This window comes from Rattus norvegicus, chromosome 10 (assembly GCF_021556685.1).
Source record: "Rattus norvegicus strain SHRSP/BbbUtx chromosome 10, alternate assembly SHRSP_T2T, whole genome shotgun sequence".
NCBI lineage: Eukaryota > Metazoa > Chordata > Mammalia > Rodentia > Muridae > Rattus > Rattus norvegicus.
This window is the reverse complement of record NC_141543.1, coordinates 92,293,541-92,306,451: the sequence shown is the minus strand read 5'-3', so window position 1 is coordinate 92,306,451 and position 12,911 is coordinate 92,293,541. Positions and strand designations below refer to the sequence as shown.

At 48.8% G+C, this 12,911-nt stretch overlaps 1 protein-coding gene across 23 annotated transcripts in view; it reads right to left on the bottom strand.

Moving 5' to 3' along the window:
• Positions 1-9,292: 9,292 nt before the first annotated feature.
• Atp6v0a1 (ATPase H+ transporting V0 subunit a1) overlaps positions 9,293-12,911 on the bottom strand; it is a 54,299-nt gene continuing 50,680 nt past the window's right edge. For all 23 annotated transcript variants that reach the window (XR_015630470.1, XR_015630473.1, XR_015630471.1 and 20 more), the window contains 1 exon segment: positions 9,293-10,710. Coding sequence is in view for 16 of the 23 variants with exons in the window: in NM_031604.2 (NP_113792.2) it covers positions 10,617-10,710 (94 nt within the window). In the remaining 7 variants the exon portion in view is untranslated.

The following is a 12,911-nucleotide window of genomic DNA, read 5'->3' as shown; positions in this document are numbered from 1 at the left end:
GGCTTTGTCCCACAGTGGGACCCTTTCCTTCCCCAAGTTGTTTTTTGTCTTTCTTTCTTTCTTTCTTTCTTTCTTTCTTTCTTTCTTTCTTTCTTTCTTTCTTTCTTCCTTCCTTCCTTCCTTCCTTCCTTTCTTTCTTTCTCTCTTTCTTCTTTCTTTCTTTTTTCTTTCTTTCTTTTTTTTCTTTTTTCTTTTTCTTTTTTTAGTTCTTCAAGACAGGGTTTCTCTGTAGCCCTGGCTGTCCTGGAACTTGCTCTATAGACCAGGCTGGCCTCAAACTCACAGAGATGTGTCTGCCTCTGCCTTCTGAGTGCAGGAACTAAAGGTGTGCACCACCGCTGCCCTGCTAAAGCAGTTTTCTTAATTGAAAAGGAGAAGAAAAGGGGATGGAAACAGGACTCTGGAAGGAGCTACTGGAGTTGTGGTCATTTCCTTTTCTACAAAAGCAAAATAAAAATATTTAATTTTGTGCTAGTTGTGCTGTAGGACACTTCACTCATTTGATCTGGAAACACCAGCAGGTACACTCTGATGCTGTTCTGATTTGACACCACGAATGCTGTTGTTGTTAGAGGCTGGCGTCTGTCCTAGTTTGCTTCTCTGATGCTGTGAGGAAATATCAACCAAAAAGAACCTGGGAGCCTGGTGGTCGTGGTTGCAGTGCTGGTGTTGCAAGCCTTTGACACTCGGGACTCAGAGGCCACATCAGTCCAGCGTGGTTGTTTAAAACAAACAACAAACAAACAAACAAGCAAACAATAACAACAGAACAAAGGGGGACAATCCGTTTTTAACTGATGTTAGTAGCATAGCTTAAAAACCATCTCGTGTAACTCAAAAGCCATTTTATGTGACTTAGAGTAATACGATGCCTAAGCTTGCCACCAAGAAGCTCTGATAGGAGCTAGACTTCAAAAGCCTGTTCCGGGCGGGTCACGGAACCAGCTGCTGGCTGTTCAGGTACCAGCCTAGCCAAGGACAGGCTTGATAAGCCAACAATGGTGTCGCTGTGTCAGTGATCTACCAGGGGTGTGGGCCCTGTGAACACAAAGCGACTGTTCAATGAAATGATACAAAAATTGGAACTTTAGTCTCTAGGGTGGCACTGCCGTCTCCTGAGACACAGCTTCCCTAGCCTGTGGGTGGATATCCATCCACAAGAGAACTCGAAACTCTGTGCGTGGCTCCAGCTTCAGTGACCACTGAACTTCAGGCACTGTTGGTGGGCCCACTTAGGTTTTCACGAGAGCACGAGCCATCGGCCTATAGACTCAAGGACCTCCTGGACCTCCATCAGTGCCACCCTCCTGCCTGCCACGGCGGAAGGACTTCGCAGCCTTCTCACTGGAGAGGATTCCCCAGTGGAACCTTGGAGTGTTTCTGCCCTAACTGTTCCCCCACTTGGTGAGATGTCTGTTTTACCGTTTATATTGGCATCACATTATAAGGAATGTTTGTGTGAGAAAAACTGAGCACATTCAAAAGGCAAACCTTGTGTGGACATCCTAATTGCTGCGTGCCTTGAAGCTCACAGGCTATTCCCTCTGCAGCCAAGCACCTGCCTTTCATCCCAGCATTCGGGACACAGACAGTCAGATCTTTGTGAGTTCAAGAACAGCATGAAACTGAAAACAAAAAGACCCAAACAAGTCTTATCTACACACCTTATCCTCGGAGGAGGGTGAGATAGGTCAGTTACTCAAGGCAAGATTATCGGGCAGCAGAAGCAGCTGACCCAGAGGGAGGAAGGCAGACGAAACTGAAGGCGGGGAGCCAGACTTTCAGCCTGCAATTGGGTTACTCTCTGGACCCAAGTGCTCATTAGAAAAAGCAGTTTTAAGTGACTCCTTTGGCAGGGACAGCACATGGGGGACACGTTGAAGTCATGTCCTGTTCTGACTCCAGCCCCATAGTCCCAGAAATAAGACTCAGGCACAAATTATATTTACAAATACCTTGGCCATATAGCTAGGCTCTACTCTGACTAGATCACAGCTAAAGATACCCATTTAAATTAACCTACGTTTTGCCATGCGGCTGTTACCTGTGGCCAGGAACCGTGCATCCATGCATCTGTCTCCCCACAGTCTTTTGGGGGTCCTTTCCCCACTTTCTTCCCCCCCACATGTTCACACACGTGCATAAAATTAAATAAGTTTAAAGCAATATGGTAAATATCCTGGATATTCTAAACTCATAGCTCTCCACCTTCCTAACATTGCGACCCTTTAATACAGTTCCTCATGGTTTTGATGAACCACCCCCCACCATAAAATTATTTTGCTGCTCCTTTATAACTGGAATTTTGCTACTGTTATGAATCATAATGTAAGCATCTGATATGAGACCCCAGTGGAAAGGTCAATCGGCTCCCCCAAAGGGGTCGAGACCCACACGTTGAGAACCACTGCTTGAACGAGACATTTGTGTTCTTCCTTTTGTCTATCTGGTGTCCTAGACGGTGCAGACTAAGAAACTTGAACTTTCCCAAGGATCTCATGCTGGGAGCTACTAAAGGCTGAGGCCCTTTGGGCAGGCAGGAAGCTTTACAGTTTGTTGGAAGTCACTACAGGACAGACTGACATTGAGGACAGGGATTGTTACAGCCATGCTGGCTAAGGTTTGGTAAAAATGACTCCCAATTCGACCAAGGTAGGCTCTTTTTTTTTTTTTAAGATTTATTCATTTATCATATGTAAGTACACTGTCACTGTCTTCATCCACACCAGAAGAAGAGGGCATCAGATCTCATCACAGATGGTTGTGAGCCACCATGTGGTTGTTGGGACTTGAACTCAGGACCTCAGGAAGAGCAGTCAGTGCGTTTAACCGCTGAGCCATCTCTCCAGCCGCTGAAACCTGCTTTTTTTTTATTCTTATGTTTTTATTTATGTGAGTACATTGTAGCTTCAGACACACCAGAAGAGGGCATCAGACCCCATTACAGATGGTTGTGAGCCACCATGTGGTTGCTAGGAATTGAACTCAGGACCTCTGGAAGAGCAGTCAGTGCTCTTAACCTCTGAGCCATCCCTCCAGCCCTGCATTTTAAATGTTTTAACATCTTTTTATTTTATGTTATCACCTACCAGAGTGGGAAGGAAAGGGTTACTAAAGCAAAGGTGGATGTGGACCTGTTTAGAGATATTTATTCTGGAGCAAATCTCATTTGCGTCGTTGTCAGGACACTGGTGATTTAGTGCATCAGTAACAATAGCTCTGTCTACTCTACCCATAAACACGATTTACGTGGATTAGCAACGGCAGGGCAATCTAGAAGAAGCCCAAGGCTCTGCCAATCTTGTCCAAGGAAGCGGCAAGAAGTCACCGGAACACCACCAGAAGGTTCTTGGTGCGTTTCTCTCAATGAAGTCGTGACCAATGTCAACCAACAAAGAGTGGCAAGGCGCACCAATGCCATCTCTTCTGTCTGCTGTCCACTGGGCTATATTTATATCTCTTTAAAACATCACGGGGTTCCTCAAGCATCTGCTCTAGGAAAACATCCCATGCTCCCCCTTTTTAAGGCTGTCTCTAGAAAAGCGTCATGTGTTCTTAGCAAAACATTCTTTCATGCGTCTTTTTTTTTTTTCTTTTTTCTAGCTGGGGACCGAACCCAGGGCCTTGCGTTTGCTAGGCAAGCGCTCTACCACTGAGCTAAATTCCCAACCTCGGAAAAGCATCTTCTTACAAGACAGCTTTTATAAGAACATCACGTGACACAAAGGAGTCTTCAAAGAGACCAGAAATTTTGACTTCAGACCAAACTGTCGACAGACCCATTTTCCTTTATCAATTCGTTTTCTAATTTCTTCTCCTTGTTTGGAGACAAAGTCTCATTCTCTAGACTGCATTGGTCTTGAAGTCAAGGTAAACCTCCTGCCTCAGAATCTCAAGTTCCTGTGCTTATAGGTATACCTAACATTTTTTTTTTTTTAGGACAGGGAAGTCTTGGTAGGTTGATGGACTTGTATGCTGATAGTAGTTTGATCCCAGGAGCTTAAGACCAGCCTGGACAAAAGCAAACCTTAGAAAACGATAGGGAGGGCAGATGGCTCCGCAGACAAATGCCCTTGCCACAAAGCCTGACAACCCGAAATTAGCCTCCGGGACCCACCGGATGGAAGAGGAGGAAGGAGACTGATTCTTGAAAGTTGCCCTTTGGGCTGGAGAGATGGCTCAGGGGGGCTAAGAGCAGAGGTCCTGCATTCAGTTCCCAGCAACCACATGTGACCATCTGTAATGGGATCTGATGCCCTCTTCTGGTGTGTCTGAAGATGGTGACAGTGTGCTCACACATATAAATATATATTTTTTAAAAAAGTTGCTCTGTGACTTCCACACGCTGGTAGTGAGTCATGGCACATGCTCAGGTGCACTAAAGTGGGGTCCTAGGGATGGACGGCCTACTTCTATCTAACTATCTATAGGTAGTTTTGCCCCCATATATGTCAAAGTACCACATGCCTGCCTGGCACTTGCAAGGCCAGAAAAGGGTTACAGATCCCTGGGACTGGAGTTACAGAGGCTTGTGAGGCACCGTGTGGGCGCCGGAAGTAGAATCTAGGTCTTCTGGAAGATGAGCAGCCAGTGCTCTTAAATATTGAACCATCTCCTTTGGTTCCCCACCCTCCACCCCACCCCCGCCCTACCCCCCACGTTTTTTGAGACAAGTCTCGGTCGCCATGCCGCTCTGGAAACCATGACACTCACTGTGTATAGGGTGCCCTTGATTCCACAGAACTCTGCTTCCCAAGTGTTGAGATTGAAAGGATGGGCCACCAGCTGCCTTTAATCCCAGCACCCAGGAAGCAGAGGCAGGTGGATCTCTGAGTTCCGGGGCAGCTAGAGTGAGTTCCAGGACAGCAAGGACTATGCGGTGAACGCTGTCTCGAAAAACAAAATAAAAAACAAAAAACAAAAAAGTGTGCCACGGGGTTTTGTTGTTGTTGTTGGTTCTGCCTCTATTTTTTTCTCCCCCCCCCCCTTTTTCTTTTTCAATCTCATTAAATAGACCCACTTGCCTGGAAGTTTCTATGTCCATGAGGTAGGTCTCAAGTTTGCTAGTTCTCTTACCATTGCTTCCTGAGTGCTAGCATGTAGGCTGCTCCTCCAGTGCTGGCACGGGTAGAACTCACTTTCACAGTGGGGTTTGAGTACATTTTGAGCTTTTTAGTGTGTGACAGGTGTTACCACTCTTTCACTAATGGGAGAAGCAAGCCGGCTGGGTCTCAGCTTGCTCTCCAGCTCCGGTTTGTTGTTGCTTTGTTTTGTCTCTGACCATCCTGTCCCTCTGCTACGCACTCCAGAACAATCCCAGAATTCTTTCTGTCTTGCCTTGAAAGGTCGGTTACAACCTTAATTAACCATTTGGTGTGAAGAACGAGACTTTCCCTGTGTGGCCACCAGGGGGCAGCCGCCACCTAGCATGATTTGGGAAGGCTGGGAGGGGCTCTTGCTGGTGGGTTATTGTTTGAAGAAGCGGCAACCCCGGGGGCGGGGGAAAACAGCTGGTACTGAAGGTGATGGATTTCTCCCCGCTGCTGTGAAGTTTGGGCCTTCCGGGAGACCTGCGGATGCCATCTCTAAAGCTTGTTTCAGGATCTCAGGATGGCGTTTGGAAATTGTAGAGGAAAAAGAACATGCGTTAGAAACAGGCACATTAGAGCCTGTTCCTCACCCCTAACTTCCACACATACAGGTCTTCAGCGGGCTGGAGGAAACCAGAAGCTTCTGGATTCTGAGAACTCAGCCTACCTAAGGATTCTGCTCTCTTCCCACTCCAATCAGCCAGACTGGAGAGTCATTTCTTTCCGAGGAAGTCTTGGGTCTTCTTCTTCTTTTTTTTTTGGTTTTTTTTTTTTCGGAGCTGGGGACCGAACCCAGGGCCTTGCGCTTCCTAGGCAAGCGCTCTACCACTGAGCTAAATCCCCAACCCCTTTGGGTCTTCTCTTAACTTTATTTAGATTACATACTGTGGTGGTTTGAATGAGAAATTGCCCCCATAGGCTCGTGTATTACAACACCTGATCCCGGATTAGTGTTATTATTTGGGGGAGGTTATTTAAAAAAAAAAAGAAAAGAAAAGAAAAAAGCCCAAAAACAAAACCAAACCATTTAAGGCACTGTTTTCTCAACCTGTGGGTCGCGACCCCTTGGGGTTGTCAAACGATTATTTCACAGGGGTCGCCTAGACCATTGGAAAACACAGACATTTATATTGCGATTCATAACAGTAGCAAAGTTACAGTTATGGAGCAATACAACTGTGGTTGAGGGTCACCACAACATGAGGGTTGAAGGAGGAAGGTTGACAACCGCTGCTCTAGGAGGCTGACAGGAGTATAGTATAGCCTCGCTCCACTTCTTGTTTGGCCCCTTTGCTTCCGGGTTGTGGTGAAAGATATGCGCTGGCCGCCTGCTGCCTCGCCTCCCACCATTATGGAGTCTCCCTCGGGAATGTAGCCAGAGCAAACCTTTCTGTAGGTCGATTTTAGCCGGGGTGGATATACGGCAGCAGAGAGGTAACTAAGACATAAAGTAACACATTTTCCAGGTGTGTACCTTAGCCAGGCACGGTGGGGCGTGAGTTCAGAGCCAACCAGAGACACGACAAAACTCTACCTCAAGAATGCCAGAAAGGTTCGGTCCCCAGCTCCGAAAAAAAGAACAAAAAAAAAAAAAAAAAAAAAAAAAAAAGAATGCCAGAAAGGGGGGTTGGGGATTTAGCTCAGTGGTAGAGCGCTTGCCTAGCAAGCGCAAGGCCCTGGGTTCGGTCCCCAGCTCCGGAAAAAAAAAAAAATGCCAGAAAGGGAGGCTCGAATAAGGCAGAGGTCCAGTATTGATCTTGGGACTTGGTGTGTACCCAGGCTCTCACATGAACACGGTATCCCCCCCATGGAGTGGGGGAATAAAGGCATGTACCATTATCATCCTGATGTTTCTTTCTCTCCATCCCTCCCTTCGTCCTCTCTCCCTCTCTCTCTTTCTTTCATTTTCCAAGACAGGGTTTCTCTGTGTAGCCCTGGCTGTCCTGGAACTGGCTCTGTAGATCAGGCTGGCCTCAAGCTCACAGAGCTCTAGATATGCCTGCCTCTGCCTCCTGAGTGCTGCTGGCATTAAAGGCCTGAGCCACCATGCTTGCCTCTGTTTTCCTTTCTTTTAAGAGTGTACTGAGGGGTTGGGGATTTAGCTCAGTGGTAGAGCGCTTGCCTAGCAAGTGCAAGGCCCTGGGTTCAGTCCCCAGCTCCGAAAAAAAAAAAAAAAAAAAAAAAAAAAAAAAAGTGTACTGAAAAAAAAATTCAGAGAGAGCCCTAGGTTTTATTCGAAATTTTATACTATTTTGATTATCACCGTTGTGTGTGTATGATGGGGTGTGGAGGTGGGTGGGTGGGTGGTGGAGGTCAGAAGACAACTCTGTGGAGTTAACCCTCTCCTTTCAACCTAACTTGGAGTCTGGGAATCTAAGGAGTCATTAGGCTTGTGTGGCAAGCGCTTTTACTTGCTAAGCTATTGTGTCTGATTTAAAAAAAAAAAAGTTTTGACAGCGTCTCAGGTAGCCCAGCTTGGCTTCAAACTCACTGTGTGACCAAAGGTGAGGATGACTTCAGTGCTACTCCTTTAAGCTTCAAGTCCAAGTTGCAGGAACTTCAGGCACTGGGGAGGGGGGGAGGGCACCCCTTTTCTTTTTTATAGAAAGAGAAGGTAAGCAACTTCCCACCCTTACTGAGCCCGTCTTCTGTGGGGAGGGGTGCGGGCCGGAGAAACAGGGAACGGATTGTGCAGCAGCGTTCGTTTGCCCAGACTCACACTCCTTGGAGACGGCGGCCATCTTGGATTCTTCGCCAGTCTTTTTGTGGCCTGTCATCCTCTCCTTGAACGGCACAGCTCAGACTGCCTGGGTATCTGGCTGTGACCTTTACTCTATCTCTCTCTATCTCCAGACGCTTTGGTTCTGACCTCCAATCACAAAAGCTTACCCAGAGTTTGAAGGCTAACGTCTGCGTTTTTATCGTGTTACTTACATGGGAGACTCATTGCCTAGCTTGAAGGTCATGGAGTTTTAGAGCATTAACTCTTCCATTTAGGTCTATGGTCCACTTTTAATTTTTTTTTAAGTTTATTTAATAAAAAACATCTATTCACTTATTTATGGTTGATAAGATGTGACCTAGCTATACAATGTGTGCTCGCTTTAAACTCATCTTTCTGTTCCAGGCCTTGAGTCCTGGGCTCCCAGGCCCAGGCCTGGTGTTTGAATTTTATTTTTGCGATGGTTAGGGAGCAATCCGAATGTGTTCTCCCAGCAGGCAGACACTCAGTTGTATTAGTTCTAGTTAATGAAAACAAAGGGATTTTTGTTGTGTTGTTTTGGAAACTGGGTCTCATGTAGTTCAGGCTGGCTTTGAACTCCCAATCCTGTATCCACCCCCAGAGGGCTGGGACTACAGGCATATAGTGTCATGCTCTGTTCTCTCCACAGAGAATTACCTTGGCCTCTTTGTCTAAACTTGGTTGATTGTAAATTACGGTTTAATCCTGGATTCTTTGACTCTGCTATGCTATTCTTGTTAGGCCTCCCTTTGAGCAAGATCAGAGTTCCCTTTGGGGCTTTCATTTAAAGATGGAGTAGGGGAACACTGCTCCAGGGGGAGGGTTGGGAGAGAGAGGTTTAGGCTAGGGTAGGCCAAGAAGATGGAATGACCAGGATGTCCCAGCCTCTCCCTGTGGTGTGTGTGTGTGTGTGTGTGTGTGTGTGTGTGTGTGTGTAGGGGGCAGGGCAGAGAAAGAATGTGTGTGTCTCAGGGAAGGGAAGTGCCCTCTGCACCCAGCTATCTCCCTGCATAGTCTGCTGGTTCTCTGGCCTGCGGCTTGCCTACTTCAGTACCTCATATTCTCCAGCTGCCCCAAGAGCCTGCCAACCCTCTACTCACACCAAGGCCAAAGCCATGAGGCTCAAAATAGCCAGGCCCTGAAGCCCTGGAGAATGCACTTGGAGAGAAGTTGGGCAGACACCAGGCCCCTTCTCCGGTTGGGATACACAGGGGAAGGGAGATAAGACTGCCCAAGCTATGCAAAGTTAGCTTGGCTCTCGGCAGTGGGAAGGCGCCTGGACAGCTTGAGATAAGGTGCTAATTTCACAGACTCAAGGCCCAGCCAGGGCCATGGCAACTGTGGCCTCAGATCAGGAAGAAAAGCAGAAACGCTGGCAAGATGAAGAGGGTGTGGGCACCAGACAGCTCGGGAGGGCTGAGCTGGGGTGGCAGGGGCCAAGCACTCAGAGGCAGGCAGCTTTTGTCAGAGTCAAACACACTTTATTCCGGATAAGAATGTCTGAACAGAAGGCCTTGGGCAGGGTCCCCACAGAGACCTCTGCTGTGGGCCTCTCTGTAAACAGCAGAGATCATCATGTAAACTGGGCACAAAAGGACAGAGGGGCTCTGAACAATTTACCGTGGGAGCGGCTCAAGAGCGCCAGGGTGGGGGAGGGGAGGGGCCTTGCTGATTTAGTATTACCTCCACAGGGAAGGCAGTGAGTGAATTTCGGGAGTCAGCACATGATTAGAAGGGTCTGAGATCCACAGTACATGAGGTAGGCGGCAAGGGCTTAGCAGCGCTCCCACATCTGCTCTGGTAGCCCAACAGTCGCCTCTGATTAGCAAATTGTAAATGACACTGACCTTCCCTGTCCAGGACGCCACTCCTGAAACCTGGGGTCAGCATGGGGATTGGAGAGGGAGTAATAAGTGGGCAGATCAAGGCAGGCCTGCCGGCAGAACCAACCTTACTGACCACAGCCTCAGGACATCATGATCAGGGTGCAGAAGGGCTCAGGGATATGCCGGGAGAGTGCCAATTTTAACTTCTGCCTTGGGGTGTAGTGTTGGGCAAGGCCCATTCACGCACTGACAGAGAAGGGAATCTAAGGTCCGGAAGCCCGGTGCTGCAAGTCAGTGCGACCCTCCCATTCCTACGGATGCTAGCTATGCTGTGCCAACAGGGCTGGGGGAGGAGAGTGTTTAGGAGGGTGGGGGCTAGGAGGGTGGGGGTTATCCTGGAACCTTTGAGATGGCCCAGGTAGGGCCAACTGAGTTTCCTGAATACTCACTGGAGAGGCTGGACAAAGGGTGACAGCAGCATCTTCCTGACTGTCCCTGCCAGCGGAGTCGGGTATGTTCCATAAGCAATATCCCCTTCTAGGAGAGAACCCATTGCCATCTTCCTCCAAGGCGTGACCAAGAACTCCTGGACTGATGAGGGACCCCTTGCATCCTGAGGGCTCCGTGCCCCTATGTGTCTGTGCAGGTTGGCTCACCATTAGGGGATGGAATAGGGCTATCTGTCTGGAGGCCAGGAGGCCAAGTGGTGCCATGGGGATGGGTGGGTATCAGGCACAGCCATCCAGCTCTCAGTCGAAAGTCTGTACGTAACACCCAAGGCTTGGGATAAAGAGACCCAGGGAAGGCCAGCACTACCTAAATGAGTCACAGCGGGGACAGGGGTTGTAGGGTGACACAAACGCCCGAGTATCCAGGGATCACAACCAGCAGGCAAGAGACACAGTCACTGTAGAGGCAGGCAGGAGAGCTGCTCTGAGCATGCGCCCTGCCTGAGACTCACTCATCAAACTTCCCTTCCCGAATGTGCTCAAAGGAGAAGGGGAGGAACTTGAAACCAGTCCCAGTGTAGAATTTGTTCTGGAATTCCACCCTGGAAAGAAAAAGAGCAAAGTTGTCATTTTACAGGGAAAATGGAGTGGTTCCACCACACTTCAACTGCGGGGACAGAGGCAGGTGGTCTGTGGCCAGCCAGGGTGACATAGTGAGGCACTGTCAAAAATAAAATAAAGAGGTTGAATGGCTCAGTGGTTAGAGCATGTGCTGCTCTAGCAGAGGACCTGAGTTCAGTTCCCAGCACCTGCAAGGCTGCTCACAACTGCTTATAATTCCAGCTCCTAGAAATCTCATGCCCTCTTCCAGTCTCCACACCCTCACTCAGACGCATAAATAAAATTGCTTTCAAAATCAAACAATAGGGGGCTGGAGAGATGGGTCAGTGGTTAGAGCACTGACTGCTCTTCCAGAGGATCTGAGTTCAATTCCCAGCAACCACATGGTGGCTCACAACCATCTGTAATGAGACCTGATGCCCTCTTCTGGTGTGTCTGAAGACAGTGACAGTGTACTCACATACATACAATAAATAAATTTTTAAAAAAAAATTCAAATTTATTATGAGGGGAGGTCAGAGGGCAAGCTTTATGGAATTGGTTCTCCTCTTCCACCTTTCTGTGTTTCGAGGTCAAACTCAGGTCTCCAGGCTTAGTGGCAGCACCTTTCCTACAGCACCACTCTGCCCCTCCTCAGAGCCCTGTCCCATCCTCAGCAAGCCGGCAGGAGAGGACACCTAGGTAAGTCTGTCTGTTGTCTTAACATCTCATTCTCTTTGTCCTCTTGTTTGCGCTAAACACTGTAGCAGCCCAGAAAGCACAGAGTGACAGCAGAAAACACAGAGGGACAGCAATAAGCTAAGGAAGAAAAGCCCCAAACCCCTTCCTGGCAGGAGCTCACACAGCCCACCTCTAAGGGAAGCCTCTGAGAAGAATTCTGGTTCTGGGTAAACAGACCCCCCCACCCTCCCCTGCCTCACCCCAGGGAGAGGAGACTCAGGAGTAAATGTTGAAGGCAGTCAGTTCAGAGGGGTGGGGGAAGCTTGGGGGGATATTCTTCTCAAAGCAAAAATATTCTCCAACCACAAAAACATCTGAGAAAGAGTTCTTCTCTAGAGACTAAAAGGAAAAACAGGGCCTTAACTGTCTTCCCAGGCAGATCAGCAGCTGTCCCTGCTGGGCTTTGGGGCCTTTTCCTACTCAGAGGGGCAGGAAAGCGTCAGGGCTGCCTGCCTGTTTCCTCCCGCACACTCCCCTGGGCTGCAGCCCAGCAGCCAAACCACCACCAAATATGGGCAGGAACATGCACGCATGATTCAGAGAAAAAGGCCGAGCAGCTCCAAAGCATAGTTTCCACTGGGCACCGTGTGGCTCTTGCAAGAACAGACAGGGATGAGACGGGTGGGCTCTAGGGGACAGGTGACAAAGGCTTTAAAATGTCTCAAGGCCTCGAGACTAACCCAGTTCCAACCTACCCTTCAGCTTTAGACTCTCAACCAGACAACGGCAGGCAGGAGGTGGCCAGGGGTAGATCAGAACCCCAGAGGCCCCTTCAGTTCTGGGGTGCCTGCCTGAGGACACAGTGGAAGAACAAGCTGTACTTGTTGGGAAAAGTGCAGAACTGATCATATGGTGCCCCGCTTCCACATTCTGCAGGGGCAGGGTCCAGGCCCCAATGGCTCCCAGGGAAAATGGAGCCCAGGAATGGAGCTCTGAGCTAGCATCAGCTGCAGGATTCCAGGGCCCAGAGCTACCACTGCAGTGTTGGTGTCTAAGCCCTTCTCTAAGTCCCAGCCACAGAGCTGGCTCTCAGTAGGCCCCATTCACATGTGTCATGGGTATTTCTGAATAACTGGACAACAGATGTGCATCTCTCTTTATTCTACACCAAGAGTGCCGTCACGGGTCCCAACTCATGCCTCCACTTCTAAGGACACATTCAGAACTTGGACTCCCTGGCTGGTCAGTCACATAGACAGACAGTTCTAATTTCCAAACAGGGCAAATGGAGCCTGAGTTTTCCTTGGAGGATTAAGGAGTCCCAGCCCGTTCAGCAAAGGCCTTGCTTGCCTATGTTTGGCTTGAGCCATAAAAGCTCTGCTATGTGGCCTGACAGACAAGGTCCCTCTGGTGCTAGCCTTCCCACCAGCAAGAAGTCCGGGCGGTCCTTAACCAGGGACATCTTGGATCTTTTAAATTTTCCACAGTGTTTATGATGCAAACACACATGCACACGGGCACA